This window comes from Danio rerio, chromosome 13, assembly GCF_049306965.1.
Source record: "Danio rerio strain Tuebingen ecotype United States chromosome 13, GRCz12tu, whole genome shotgun sequence".
Taxonomy (NCBI): domain Eukaryota; kingdom Metazoa; phylum Chordata; class Actinopteri; order Cypriniformes; family Danionidae; genus Danio; species Danio rerio.
The window spans coordinates 297,271-311,752 of record NC_133188.1 but is presented as its reverse complement, the minus strand read 5'-3'; the positions used below and the strand labels follow the sequence as shown (position 1 = coordinate 311,752).

The 14,482-nt window shown below is 39.4% G+C and overlaps 4 protein-coding genes across 4 annotated transcripts in view; 1 reads left to right on the top strand and 3 right to left on the bottom strand.

Annotated features, from left to right (window-relative positions):
- vit (vitrin) overlaps nucleotides 1-14,482 on the top strand; it is an 81,132-nt gene that overhangs the window by 14,029 nt on the left and 52,621 nt on the right. The gene's annotated exons all lie outside the window — the stretch shown is intronic.
- LOC137487331 (trace amine-associated receptor 6-like) lies at nucleotides 801-7,152 on the bottom strand. The gene has a single exon (XM_073920441.1). The coding sequence runs from the start codon at nucleotides 2,636-2,638 to the stop codon at nucleotides 1,664-1,666; it is 975 nt and encodes a 324-aa protein (XP_073776542.1). The 5' UTR covers nucleotides 2,639-7,152; the 3' UTR covers nucleotides 801-1,663.
- Nucleotides 6,675-7,598, bottom strand: LOC137487455 (trace amine-associated receptor 13c-like). Its single transcript, XM_068213130.2, has one exon. It carries the CDS (start codon nucleotides 7,563-7,565, stop codon nucleotides 6,675-6,677), a length of 891 nt encoding a protein of 296 aa, XP_068069231.1. The 5' UTR covers nucleotides 7,566-7,598.
- LOC137487454 (trace amine-associated receptor 13c-like) lies at nucleotides 11,648-12,649 on the bottom strand. The gene has a single exon (XM_068213129.1). The coding sequence runs from the start codon at nucleotides 12,647-12,649 to the stop codon at nucleotides 11,648-11,650; it is 1,002 nt and encodes a 333-aa protein (XP_068069230.1).

Below are 14,482 nucleotides of genomic sequence, written 5' to 3'. Positions count from 1 at the left end.
GCTCCAGGATTGGCCAGCCCAGTCACCAGACATCAACATTATTGAGCTGATGAAGGAGGAGGTGTTGAAGATGAACACAAAGACTCTTGATGAGCTCTGCTGAAGGCTTTCTTCTTCATTCCAGATGACTTTATTAATCAGTGATGTGAGTCATGTCAGAGATGTATGGATGCAGTCCTCCAAGCTCATGATGGAGTCAGACACAATATTCATTCTGTCTCCACTGCAGCAGGACTTTATATTCTATACTGGACATTATTTCTGTTCAGTGATGACACTTTAGTCTGAGCAGAGTCAGACCGCACTGTCCTCATCAAATCAGTCAACATCAAGACATGATCAGATTTATTGAGCTCAAATCAGCAAAATCTAGAGGCCTTCACCTTTCATAGAGACACTTCTGACACCAGATCAGCAACTAAAGTCCAGTTATTATCTGCTGTTCCTAACACTTGGATAAGTGACAAGACTTTTGTCAGGTAGTGTGTATATAGGACAATATTCACTACCACATATCATCACCTTCACAATAAAAAAGATTAAATAAATATAATTTAAGTTTTATTAAAAAAAATTGTATTGTTTAAATAAAAGTTTTTCAAATTTTATTTTTACTCTCACTGTTTAAGTATTGAGTTTAAAAACAATTTTAATTTAAAAGCACAGACTAGAGGAAAAGACTCACACTGAACATGTATTTCTTTATTCAAACACATCACACAAACACATTTTCTAGACAAAATGAAAGAGTTTTGATGAAAAATGTATGCTTTACTCATCACAAAAAACATGATTAACACAGATGTAATACATTACAAGCATAGAAATCGGATAACATTCAAATTATTTGCTTGATTTCTTTATCTCTGAGTGTTTGAGTGTGGCTTTTACCTCAACATACAGTCATACAAAGGCCAACATTCATGAACAATACTTCTCTTATTTCCTTTTCATTACCATTCTCATTATATGTTTGCCATATATTGTATGTTCCATGTTGTGTTTGCCATTTATTGTATGTTTATTGTATGTGTATTGTAATTCTGTGTGTTTAATGGTAATATTTTCCTATATCTCTCTGTGGTTTTGTCTTAAATGACTATATATACATACAAAACAGGCAGTACTTAGGAAACTGGACACATTAACAATAATTATGATGTCAAATGCATTGTATAGGTCTTATTAATCATTTTCCAGCTTGTGATTTTAGTCATTGTAAGGCATTAAGAGAGTAATAAGGGACATATTGTGTCACTCACACGTAAATGTTCATAGTAGGCATATGATAAATGTACAGAGACTGCTGTCATGTAATATTTTACAAGTGCTTAAATGGATAATTCACCCAAAAGTCAACATTTTATCATAATTTACTTTTCCAAACCTTTATGAGATTTTTCTGTTGAATGCAAAAGAAGATAGTTTGAAGAATGCTGAAAACCATTCCTCAGTATTTGTTTGTCCTACTAAGGAAGTCAATGGTTACAGGTTTTCAGCATTCTTCAAAATATCTTCTTTTGCATTTAACAGAACTCTTAAAGGTTTGAAACCACACAATGATGAGCTCATTTTATTTGTGGGTGAACTAACCCCTAAACACATAAACCCAACCGGTTTATCTGAATCGGGATCATCACGGTTTATCTTATCTGAATCGTATTTACATGTGTGCTTCTGGGAACAGGTTTAAGTATTTGGATGAAGGCTCAAATATTTTCAGAGTCAATATATATTTTGCAGACACTCGAAACCACTGATAAAACATGGCATAGATGAGCGGATTCATGCAGGAGTTCATGCATAACAACCAGTACATCACATTAATTATCAGCGCATCGTTTTCATCATGTCCAAATGAAAGAGTCACGATGTAGTAGGGAGTCCAGAACAGAAGATAAACAAGCACTACGATGCCCAGGGTTCTGGCTGCTTTCTTTTCAGACTTGGCCTTTTTTTCTGTGACTGAATTTAAATGCTTTGCTTGCCTTTTCGCAACATAGCAGATCTTCACATATAAGGGGATGATGATGCAGCACGGTGCCATTAAACAAACCAAAGCATCGATTATTAGATTTTCCAGTGTAACAACAAGTACACATTCTCCAATACAAGTGTGTGTGGTTTCCGGATGAAGTAAAAACTCGTATAATAAATAAAAGGAATACAGAAAGGAGAATACCCAGTTCACAACTATAGAAATGACCACTCTGCTGTTGTTGACCTTCAGTGGATATCGTAAAGGGTCATTCACTGCAATGAACCGGTCCACTGACACGATGATCATGTTACCCAGAGATGCCACCACGACCACATAGAGGATAAGAGGAAATATGGAGCAGAACATTTCTCCAAAGTACCAGCAGGGCTCGATCAGTTTCATTCCCTGCACTGGCATGAGAATCAGTCCTGCGATCAGATCAGCCACTGCCAGAGACAGAATCAACACATTGGTCGGAGTGTGGAGCTGCTTGAAGTGTGAGATGGAAATGATCACCAACAAGTTCAGGAACACGGTGAACACTGATGTTACGCCCACAAAAATGTACACCACCATGTACTCGGCTTCAGGTCGGATACTTTTGGTACAAGACAGATTGTTGTTCGGGAAGCAGTACTGGAGTGATCGATTGTCCATGTTTGTCAGTCCTCAGACAGAACGGTTGTAGAGAAGACTCTGTGTGAGGATGCTTGCCGGTTTAGCTCCTGGTCTTCATCATTTTCATGACTCTGTTTTATACTTATGGAAAGCAGAGCGACCACCCTGTTTCACCTGAAGTTAGATTATTCAGCTCTCAAACACACCCACTAGTTAAATATTCATAAAGTGCATTGATCTGATCTCAGATGTATAGTGGATGAGTGACTTTTTCTGTATTTGTACATTCTGCTGTTGCTTAACTGTCAGAACAGAGGAGATGGCCTTCCACTTTACACACAATCTCATGCACATTTACACAATGCCAATATTAAAGATGATAACCACATAGTTTCTGCTTGTTTCTGCCCACCTTACTGAAAAGCATAGATTCGTGCATGATTCTGAAAAGCATGTCATGCTCTTATTGCACAGCTATTCTTTGCATTGTTTAAAAGGGAACTCTTAGTATAAAGACTTTGTACACTGCAAAAACAATGCTTTTCTTAGAGTTTTATTTTAATCTTGTTACTAGTCCAAATATCTAAAAATTACTAAATCAAGAAGCAGTTTCTAGACAAGCAAAAATATAGTCTTGTTTTTAGAAATAATGAGTTTAAATGAAGTGAGTTTTTCATTAAAACAAGCTAAATAATCTGACAATGGGGTTAGTGTAATAATCTACAATAACTTATCTTATAAAATAACTTTGCTTACACCATTGGCAATATAATGCTAAGCTAAGAAACGTGTAATCTATCTCAGATGCAGAAAAGTTAGTTCATGCTTTTATGACCTCTAGACTGGATTACTGTAATGCACTGCTCTGTGGTTGTAATGTATCCGCTATTAATGAAGTGCAGTTTATTCAGTCAAACTATTATCAAAATTTTCCCAGTGATGGGTTGCAGCTGGAAGGGCATTCGCTGTGTAAATCATGCGCTGGATAAGTTGGCGGTTCATTCTGCTGTGGTAACCCCTGATTAATAGGGACTAAGCCGAAAAGAAACTGAATGAATGAATGAACTATTATCAAAATTCAACTGCCAGAATTCTCATCAGGTCTAGAAAATATGATCACATCACCCCTATGTTATCCTCCTTACACCGGCTGCCTGTTTAGTTCCTTATTGATGATCAAATATTAATTTTTACCTATAAAACTTTAAATAATTGAGCTCCTGTTTATCTAACCAACTGCCTGTCTCGCCACAATCCAACCAGCTCTTTAAGATCTCTAAACACTGTGCTTCTGGTAGTACCTAGAACAGCAAAGTCCACTAAAGGAGGTCAGGACTTCTCATATATGGCTCCTAAACTCTGCAGTTGCCTTCTTAATATTACTGCCCATCCTATACACAACTCCATAACTTTTCAGATTTTAACTGTAATGTAATGATGTGCACCTTTTTTGAAGCTGCATTGGAGCGATTATTGTGAAAAGAGCAATACAAGTAAACTTGAATTGATGTTTGAGCAGGTTACACATCCAACTTTGAAGCAGATGAGCTACATCAGCAGAAGATTACTATAGGTGTTCACTGCTGCCAACTGGAAAATGAAGCTACTATTCCCATGGTTTATTTGAGTGGGGGATTTTCCCTGGTAGAACTTAAAATTGATTGCGCATCATTTAAATGTATTGTTGCTGACCACGCCCTTCCCTTTATCACCACAGTGGTTACAGATATCTGTGAGAGCTACTTCCAGCAGTATGATGTGCCATGTCTCAATCAATTACCAGAAATTCAATTCAATATACCAGAAGGCCTGTGGTCACTGAATGTTTTGAAAATGATTTTAATCCTTGAACTGTGGCCACTCAGAAGACCTCAGGGCTTGCTGATCCCATTGTTCGCTGTTTAAAAGTGAGTCCGTGCTGGCGTATCATGTAGACGATTGAGACTCTTAATAATACTGAATGGTTCTGACATGTAAGGTCGGTGGGTCGAGCCTCGGCTCAGTTGGCATTTTTGTGTAGAGTTTGCATGTTCTCCCTGCCTTCGCGTGGGTTTCCATCCGGGTGCTCCGGTTCTCCCCACAGTCCAAAGACATGCGGTACAGGTGAATTGGGTGGGCTAAATTGTCCGTAGTGTATGAGTGTGTGTGTGTGAATGAGTGTGGATGTTTCCCAGAGATGGGTTGCAGCTGGAAGGGCATCCGCTGCGTAAAAACTTGCCGGATAAGTTGGCGGTTCATTCCGCTGTGGCGACCCCGAATTAATAAAGGGACTAAGCCGAAGAGAAAATGAATGAATGAATGATTCTGACACGTGTTTGGTAACAAATATTGTTTCAACGCTAACTAATGGAGTGCGCAGCTTTTATTTTTTACTGTAAACAACTGTGTTAGAAAACATTTAATCATTTCCGTTTTAGAACACCTCATACAATAAAAACATTCAACTTACTTTGTTTCTAATTTTATAAAAGGTTTGCAGGTAGCTGTTGTTCATCTACACAGCTCTGGTTGCATCAGCACTAGAGCACGCATCTAACACCTTTAATTGCTAGGCTTCAGCCCTCATGTTTACTGAGATCATTCCTGATGTGAATCGGTCGGAAGTGTTAATAGACTGTCTGGAGGGTTGAACATGTTGTCATATAAAGAGCTTTTACAATTTTTAATTGGTCTCAAAAGAGTCATTACAACACAGAACGTCATACATTCAACAGCGATGTCCAAACCTGGTCCTGCAGGGCGACTGACCTTCAGTTTGCCTCAATACACCTGTCTGGAAGTTTCTAGTATGCCTACTAAGATCTTGATTAGCTGGTTCAGGTGTGCTTAATGAGGGCAGGAGTGAAACATTTCTGATTGACCCCTTCAGAAGCAGGATTGGACACCCCTGACCTAGAACAGTTATTTATTTAAAATGAAAGACAAAACACAACTAATAAAGTATTCAATTAAATTAGGTAAACTGAGGTTATATTTTTATAATTACAACTTGGAGTCAAACAAGCTCTTATTGTTGAAAACGGATTTACAAATGAATTCCTTCCCAAATATATTGTGTGGCTTGCTGTTGTCATCAAAGGTGGCAACAGATACAGAATATTTATGAGAATATTGTATACTGTCCACAAAAGCCTGAACCCATTGAATTAACCTAATCAGCAATGTAAACAGTGATTTTTTTGAACATTTGTTTAGTTTTGACACAATATTAATGTTAAACTAGGCTTAATTAGCTCACCCTATTGGTATTTATAGATTATAGACTGAAATACAGTTTGTAATTTGTTCATATCTGCCTACTGGGAGGCCTTTGGTGCTGATTTGTATAGAATACAATCAAAGTTAACCTGAAGAGCTTGTTGGTGTGTGTTTGATTTAGGGTTGAATACTCCAGGACAGTGGATTGCAGGAGCAGGACTGGACTAAACATGTACGAGACCAATAATCTTTAACATTTAGTTGATGGTGGATTAAAAAAAGGCTCAATGTCTTCACAGTGTGCATGTCTGTGTGGGTGACTGCAGTATAAACTCTACTACATATTACTACATATACATATACTGAATGATCATGCTCATTATTCAGAAATCGAATGCACTTAATGTAAATGGAGACAGTTTTTAATGAAAAATTAGAGCAATTCCAAAATTAAATACTTCAAATTAACACCACAAAGAAATTTCTGTAAATGTGCATGCTTAAATTCATCAAAATACAGAGTATAATATCAGATGTCAGGTTAATTAATTGGTTCATAATTCAATTTCTGACCCCAGCTTACATTTAAACAGATACTATTGGTAAAAGAGGCAATTTATAATTAGGCATCACTCTTACCTCATATCAGTCATTCAACATCGACTCATTGCTTTAATATAAATGTAGAACTGTTATGATACTGCATCAAATGTATCTTTCAGTACAGGATTACTAGTTTTGCTGTCCAAAATAAAGAGCTGAGGCAGATATAGTCATTTACAAATATAAATGTTCACAATATAGAAGTCAGATATGATGTCTAAACATTTATATGATTAGAACACTATTTATTAACATTTGCACACAATTTAAGTGCTTATTTCTCTTCTGGGAACAGGTTAAAGTATTCTGATGAAGGCTCAAATATTTTCAGAGTCAAAATGTATTTTGCTGACAGTCTAAACCATCGATAAAACATTGCATATATAAGAGGATTCAAACAAGAATTCATGCATAACATCCAGTACATTATATTAATGATAAGAGCATCATTTTCATCATGCCCGAGAGAAAGAGTAATTAAATAGTATGGCATCCAGCACAGAAGATAAACAAACACTACAATCCCTAAGGTTTTTGCTGCCTTTTTTTCTGATTTGGCCTTCTTGTCTGTGACTGCATTCATATTCTTGGCTTGATAGTGTGCTACAACACAGATTTTCACATACAAAGATATAATTACAGAGCAAGGAGCAGCAAAACAAACAAAGGCATCTAATATGAGATATTCCACCTTTACAACAAGTACACATTCTCCAATACAGGAGTGGGTGGTGTCTGGGTGAAGTAAAACTTCATACAAAAGGTAAAAAGAATAAAAAAAGGAAAATAACCAATTTACAACAATGGAAACAACAATCCTGCTGTTATTGACCTTCAGTGGATATCGTAAAGGGTCATTCACAGCAATGTACCGGTCCACTGATATAATGATCAAATTACCAAGAGATACTGTCACGACAGTATAGAGGATAAGAGGAAATATTGGGCAGAACATTTCTCCAAAGTACCAGCAGGGCTCGATCAGTTTCATCCCCTGCACTGGCATGAGAATCAGTCCTGCGATCAGATCAGCCACTGCCAGAGACAGAATCAACACATTGGTCGGAGTGTGGAGCTGCTTGAAGTGTGAGATGGAGATGATCACCAACAAGTTCAGGAACACGGTGAACACTGATGTTACACCCACAAAAATGTACACCACCATGTACTCGGCTTCAGGCTTTACACTCTTAGTACAGGACAAGTTGTTGTTCGGAAAGCAGTAATGGACGGTTTGGTTCTCTGTGTTTGTCCCTCCCCAGTTTGACGTTCCCATGGTGGATCTTGGAGAGGAGAGTCTGTCTGAAGATGCTTGTCTGTATAGCTTTTATACTTACAGGAGCTCAGTGTTCACCTGTGATATGAATATTCCGCTTTTAACCCACCCATTAGTTCAGGGGTGTCAATCTGAGTTCCTGGAGGACCATAGCTTCACTTTAACCCCAGTTAAACACACCTGATCAAACTAATTGAGTCCTTCAGGCTTGTTTGAAATCTACAGGTAAGTGTGTTGGAGCAGAGCTATGGCACTCCAGAACTGAGTTTGACACCCCAGCACTAGTTCAAAACTCATAGACACATCAGATATAACTTCATCTTTAGTCCAATCAATATTAAAGGAAGCTGGATATCTGTTTATACCATGGTCTGTATGTCTGGCTGAATACTCAATTCAGATTGGTTGGAATGTCTGCAATATAACTGTTTATATTAAGGCAGGCATACAGGCTGCAAATTCAGATTGGCAGAAGGTTGTATGTCAATGTACAAGTGAGTCTATTTGAGAACATGTGTGTATATGATATTGAATGCTTGATTCTTGAACATTCCAAGGCTTAGATGATTATTAGGATGTCAAACACTATGAGTTTGTATGAAGACTCATGCCTTCTCCCTCCAGGGTGTCTGCTCAGTGTTTCCCCGAGCGGCTATGGCGATCAAGCTGGATGTGAGCAGGCCATCTGGATGGGTGCGACCTGTGTATTCTACATGGCAAAAACGAGTCTTTCCCTATTCCCTTTATCTTCGAGATGCACAAGTAGCTCACTAAGTCTTGGAAAGCATCTTTTACTGATTGTGAAAGTCGTGACGTGGGCAAGTATGGTGATTAAACCATACCCATAAATTGTGCCCTGCATTTAACCCATCCAAGTGCACACACACCCAGAGCAATGGGCAGCCCCTGCTGTGGCACCCAGGAAGCAGATGGAGGATATGTGCCTTGCTCGAAGGACTCAGATGTAGTATGGAGGATACTGAGAATGCTGGATATTCACTACCAACACCTACAGCTCCTGCCGGTGCCAGGATTCGAGCTGTGACCCTTTGATCACTAATCCAACTCTTTAACCGTTTGGCCATGCTTGCCCCCAAGCTCAAGCTTTGGATGCCTCCTGGACCCCTATTAAGGGAGGAGTTCCACCAAGAGGAGGCTCAGGCGAAAAACCAGGACACACTGGTGGGACTACAGAATGTGTCTCTGCTTGCTTGGGAACATCTGAGTCTGCAGAGAGGGAAATCTAAGTTTTCTTGAAGTCAAGCCTGTTTTTTTCTCATGGTTTTTTGTTCTTCACTTTTGTCATTTGATGAAGTTCGTTCCACTGTCGCCACTGGCTTGCTTGGTTTTGGACTTGTGGTGCTGCGCGTCAGTGGATTTGCTCTTCAGTGTTTGGGTTTTCAGCAGTGACATTTATATTACACTGAACTAAACTTTATCTTTGGACCGAAGCAGTTTCAATTTACTTGAAATCAATCAATGTTAAACTGTTTTGACAAAATCTACATTGTAAAAGCACAATAGCAATGAAGATGAGTAGTGGGGCGAGTTTGGACATTGATCATCCAGACATTGCAACCTCTGCCTGGCCATCTGTGGACTTATATCTGTATGGACATACAGGGATTGCATAATGAAACTGATATGCCTGGTTTTTGACCACAATAATTCATTAGTATGGTGTAGAGCCTTCTTTTGTGGCCAATGCAGCATCAGCTGGTGTTGGGGATGACAGACAGGAGTCCTGCACAGTGGTCAGAGGGGTTGTGAGCTGTTCTTCTTCAGAATAGTGTTCAGGTCACTACTGATGCTGCTGGAGGAAAACCTTTCCTCACTCGCTCCTCCAAAACACCCCAAAGTGTTTAATAATGTTTAGTCTGGGTACTGTGCAGGCCATGAGAGATGTACAACTTCACTTTTATCTTCATCAAACCACTCTGTCACCAGTCTTGCTCTGAGTATTGGTTCATTATCATCCCAACACTCGTAAACGCCTTCAGGATACAATGTTTGACCCGTTGGTCAATTGGTCCTGCATAATGGTGTTGTAGTTTTTAGCAGTGATGCTTCTTTTAGCACCAGTATTGGGTCTAGGAAATGCCATAATATTGCAGCCCAAACCATCAGTGACCCCCCATGCTTGACTCTGGGCATCAGCAGTCTGGGTGGGCCGCTTCTTTGGGGCTTCTCCACACCGTAACTCTCCCGGATGTGGGAAAGACAGTGAAGATGGACTCATCAGAGAACAGTACATGTTTAACATTGTCTACAGTCCAAGATTTTGACTACTGCCATCTTTGAAACCAACAATTGGCATTGGCACAAGTGAGCAGAGGTTTGGCTACAGCCGCCAGCCATGTATATTGACCCTGTGGAGCTCCAAAACAACAGTTTTGCTGGAAGCAAAAGCTGTACATTTAATTCTGCAGTGAGTTGGGCAGCTGTTTTGTTGATGTTTTTTTGGATGCAATCAGGGTCAGCAGCCGGACATCTCTTTCCGACAGCTTCTTCTGGCATCCAAAGGTTCTTCTTCTTGGTGGTTTTTCTGCCATTACTCTGGACACCGAGGCTCTTGATTATCACAAAGACTTGCTGTCTTGGTCTTAGATGCACCAGCAAGACGTGCACCAACAATCTGTCCTCTTTTGAACTTCATATGTCCACGTAATGTTGTGTGCATTGCAGTATTTTGAGCAAAACTGTGCTATTATTCTGCTTTTTAAACCTTCACACTGTTCCTACCGCTGGAATGAAGATCAGTGAAGATTGGCCACCAGGCTGCTCACATTTAGCCATCAAATCCCCAACACTAAACTGACCAGTGCTTCAGTTTCAGTGTTCAACCCTTGTACATTATGTTCATATTATTATTAGTATAAAATTTATAATAATATTTAGTGTTGTTGTGTACCAATGTTAGTGATTGAGGACCAATGGAGCTAAAGGTGTACCGTAGTAAAGACACATCTGCTTGAAAGTTTCTAGTAGCTCTGAAAGAGTTCATGTGTTGGACACCCTGTCCTAGTGGGCACAGTCTAATTTTTGCAATTTTGTCAAGAGGGTTTCATAATGCCTCGCTTGTAATGGATTTAAAGGTTTATAGGAAAAGTACTGCTTCATGGTATTGTGTGTGACTGGAGTGTATGCTCTTTACAACCCAATTGCATAATCACACTAAAATATGAAGGTGAAAATCATACAGATGGTAAGTGCAAGCAGGGTCCATCACAATGACAAGGTATGTTTGACCTCACAGCATAGTTAGGTTTGGTGCCTAATATGATTTAGTTTTTGTCAGTTCTGCTTCTAAATGCAAAAATCTGGCAAATAACTGTGAACACACATAGTTTTAAGATTATTAGACTGTTGACAAATGACAATTTCTTCTAAAATGAAACTCAACTGGTGTTTGATATATCAATTTATATGTTTATTCAGGGAATAATTGCACATTTGATAAGTGACAGTATTTCTGGAATCATTCAGAGAGTCTGAAATTCAATATACTGCATTAATGGTATAATACTGTAAACTTTTTTTTTTTTTACAACATTTCTGTTTTTAATTTGAATGTAAGTTTTCACTATTTCAGTGCTTTTTTACAATAAATGTACATGGTTTAATTTCAACCCTAGCATATTTATAATAGACACTACTTAAAAAACTGCAGATTCAGCACAAAATAAGCTTAATAATGCTAGTAATTTACATTAATTAAGAATTACTTCTACAGATCATCAATCATTTGACTTTATATTGTGCAATTTAGGTCTCATTTAACAGCATTAAATTTGCGCCATTGTGTTCTGACATCTCCCAAGCAGCATCATTGTTGTTCTCGTATTCAGAAACAGCAAATCACACAATGTCACAAATATAAATGCTCATAATATTCATGTTTAGATATTATAATATTAAAAAGAAAGCACTGGTGACACGACTTGCCATCCTTTTTACATTTGCACAAGTGCTTATTTCTCTTCTGGGAACAGGTTAAAGTATTCTGATGAAGGCTCAAATATTTTCAGAGTCAAAATGTATTTTGCTGACAGTCTAAACCATCGATAAAACATTGCATATATAAGGGGATTCAAACAGGAATTCATGCATACAATCCAGTACATTACATTAATGATAAGAACATCATTTTCATCATGCCCGAGAGAAAGAGTAGTTAGGTAGTATGGCATCCAGCACAGAAGATAAACAAACACTACAATCCCTAAGGTTTTTGCAGCCTTTTTTTCTGATTTGGCCTTCTTGTCTGTGACTATATTCATATTCTTGGCTTGATAGTGTGCTACAACACAGATTTTCACATACAAAGAAACAATAACACAGCAAGGTGCGGCAAAACAAACAAAGGAATCTAATATAAGATATTCCACCTGTAGAACAAGTACACATTCTCCAATACAGGAGTGGGTGGTGTCTGGGTGAAGTAAAACTTCATACAAAAGGTAAAAAGAATAAAAAAAGGAAAATAACCAATTTACAACAATGGAAACAACAATCCTGCTGTTATTGACCTTCAGTGGATATCGTAAAGGGTCATTCACAGCAATGTACCGGTCCACTGATATAATGATCAAATTACCAAGAGATACTGTCACGACAGTATAGAGGATAAGAGGAAATATTGGGCAGAACATTTCTCCAAAGTACCAGCAGGGCTCGATCAGTTTCATCCCCTGCACTGGCATGAGAATCAGTCCTGCGATCAGATCAGCCACTGCCAGAGACAGAATCAACACATTGGTCGGAGTGTGGAGCTGCTTGAAGTGTGAGATGGAGATGATCACCAACAAGTTCAGGAACACGGTGAACACTGATGTTACACCCACAAAAATGTACACCACCATGTACTCGGCTTCAGGCTTTACACTCTTAGTACAGGACAAGTTGTTGTTCGGAAAGCAGTAATGGACGGTTTGATTGTCTGTGTTTGTCCCTCCCCAGTTTGACGTTCCCATGGTGGATCTTGGAGAGGAGAGTCTGTCTGAAGATGCTTGTCTGTGGTTGGTTTTATACTTACAGGAGCTCAGTGTTCACCTCATTATCTTCCGTAACTTGAATATTCAGCTTTCGACCCACCCACTAGTTCAGTTTTCAAAGACCTATCAGATGAAATCTGATCTATAATGCAGGAAATATTTCACAATAGAGTCTACAATTACTAATTAAAGATGAAAGCTGCATATCTGTTTATTTCATGGTCTGGCTAAATACTCAATACCACCTAAACGTGTAGCTCTACTTTATCCTATTGTCCAGTTCAGTTCATCCCAGTCCTGTCCCGCATGTGCTGTGAGTTGTTTGCTGTGTCTCTGTGTGGAATTGTACCTGTTTGGCCATACTATCATGACTGAATAAACTGGGTAATATGGGCCTGGCTGACCTCCGCTCCAGAGCTGGAGGGTCTGATGCTTGCTCGCCATCAGGAAGAGCTTTCATGCACAACGCAAGCTGACCAGCCAGATACAGACCCTTTTACTCAGAACACAGCCAGTTTCTGATGGTTTCCATAGTCCTGAGCCCTGCATCAACAACCCCCGGTGTTACGCAGCCCATCCTACAGTGTGTTGGGTTTTTGAGGTAATTTTGTCACCTACAGCAGCTACTGCTGCCGGGTCACCTATATGGTTTCCTTGCTTATCGTTTAGGCTAGAGATCGGGGAGCAGCTGTATGAGAATCAGAGTCAACACTCTTCATCATTATGAGTTGGAGATGTTTCTTGTCAGCTTATGACACCGTGACAAGGTATACGATTGGTATTTTACTCTCGTGAGTTCTGCACTCTGAATGATCCTGCTGTTTTGTGTGCTTTGTTGATGGTCTCTCTGCTGAAATAAAGGAGAAGCTTTTTTCTCCGTCTCCTTTCTTCAGGCTTTAGCTTGTACACTTTCTTAACAGCTCTCTGATCTGGCAATCTCTCTAAGTGGCCCAGTCATCTTAACTGGTTCCTCTTTATTTCTGTGATCAGGCTTGTCTCTCCATACAGGTCTGCTACTTCTGCATTTCTGCTTTTCCGCCATTCACCTTGATCACAAACTGGTGCATAGATCCTCCTCAAGATCTTTCTCTCTCAGGCATTGAGAAGCCGTTCATCCTGAGCTGTTAATACCCACATTTCAGGCATACATTACCGCTGGTCGCAGAACTGTACAGCATAGCCTCTTTTTGCTCTGGATTTAATGAGGTGCTGCATGCTGAAATCTGCTTTGTTTCCCACCTTCAACCTCTCCTTTATTTCTTCCCTGACATGCTCAAAGGACTGCATTCCTATCTGCAGGGGTTGTGTTGAGGTGCTCTCAGATCTGGACATAACCATATACTTTATCTTGCTAGTATTCACATGCAGGCCTGGTGTGATTTCCGTTCTAGCTGTAGGAAGCCTTCCTTCAGCTCTCTTTGCCTCCTGCTGAGTAGGTCTATGTCATCAGTGTATTTTGAGGGTGGTATACTTGATGTGGTTTAAACTTTGTCATATACTTTCGTCATTTGTTGTAAGAGAGTCTGGTTATCCACTCGTTAACAAACTCTTCAGTCTTATGAACTGGCATGAAAAGAGTAAGTGTGTGTCTCCGCAGCATCCTGGCCAAAGTTGCCCTCTGGCCTCTGTTCATCATGGTTTCCTAACCATCCCCATGTCACATAATTGGCTTCATCAATTGGTCTTGACACGTCTGCATGAATGTTATTAGTAGCTTTGAAAATGCTGTTTCATGTGTTGGACACCCCTGCTCTAGTGGGCGCAGTCTAGTTTGTTGTCACCAGGGTCTCACAGTGACTGGTTTGTAATAAG

Coding starts and splice junctions, on each gene's coding strand:
- LOC137487331 (XM_073920441.1), bottom strand. CDS start 2,638: ATGGACAATCGATCACTCCAGTACTGCTTCCCGAACAACAATCTGTCT.
- LOC137487455 (XM_068213130.2), bottom strand. CDS start 7,565: ATGGTGGTGTACATTTTTGTGGGTGTAACATCAGTGTTCACCGTGTTC.
- LOC137487454 (XM_068213129.1), bottom strand. CDS start 12,649: ATGGGAACGTCAAACTGGGGAGGGACAAACACAGACAATCAAACCGTC.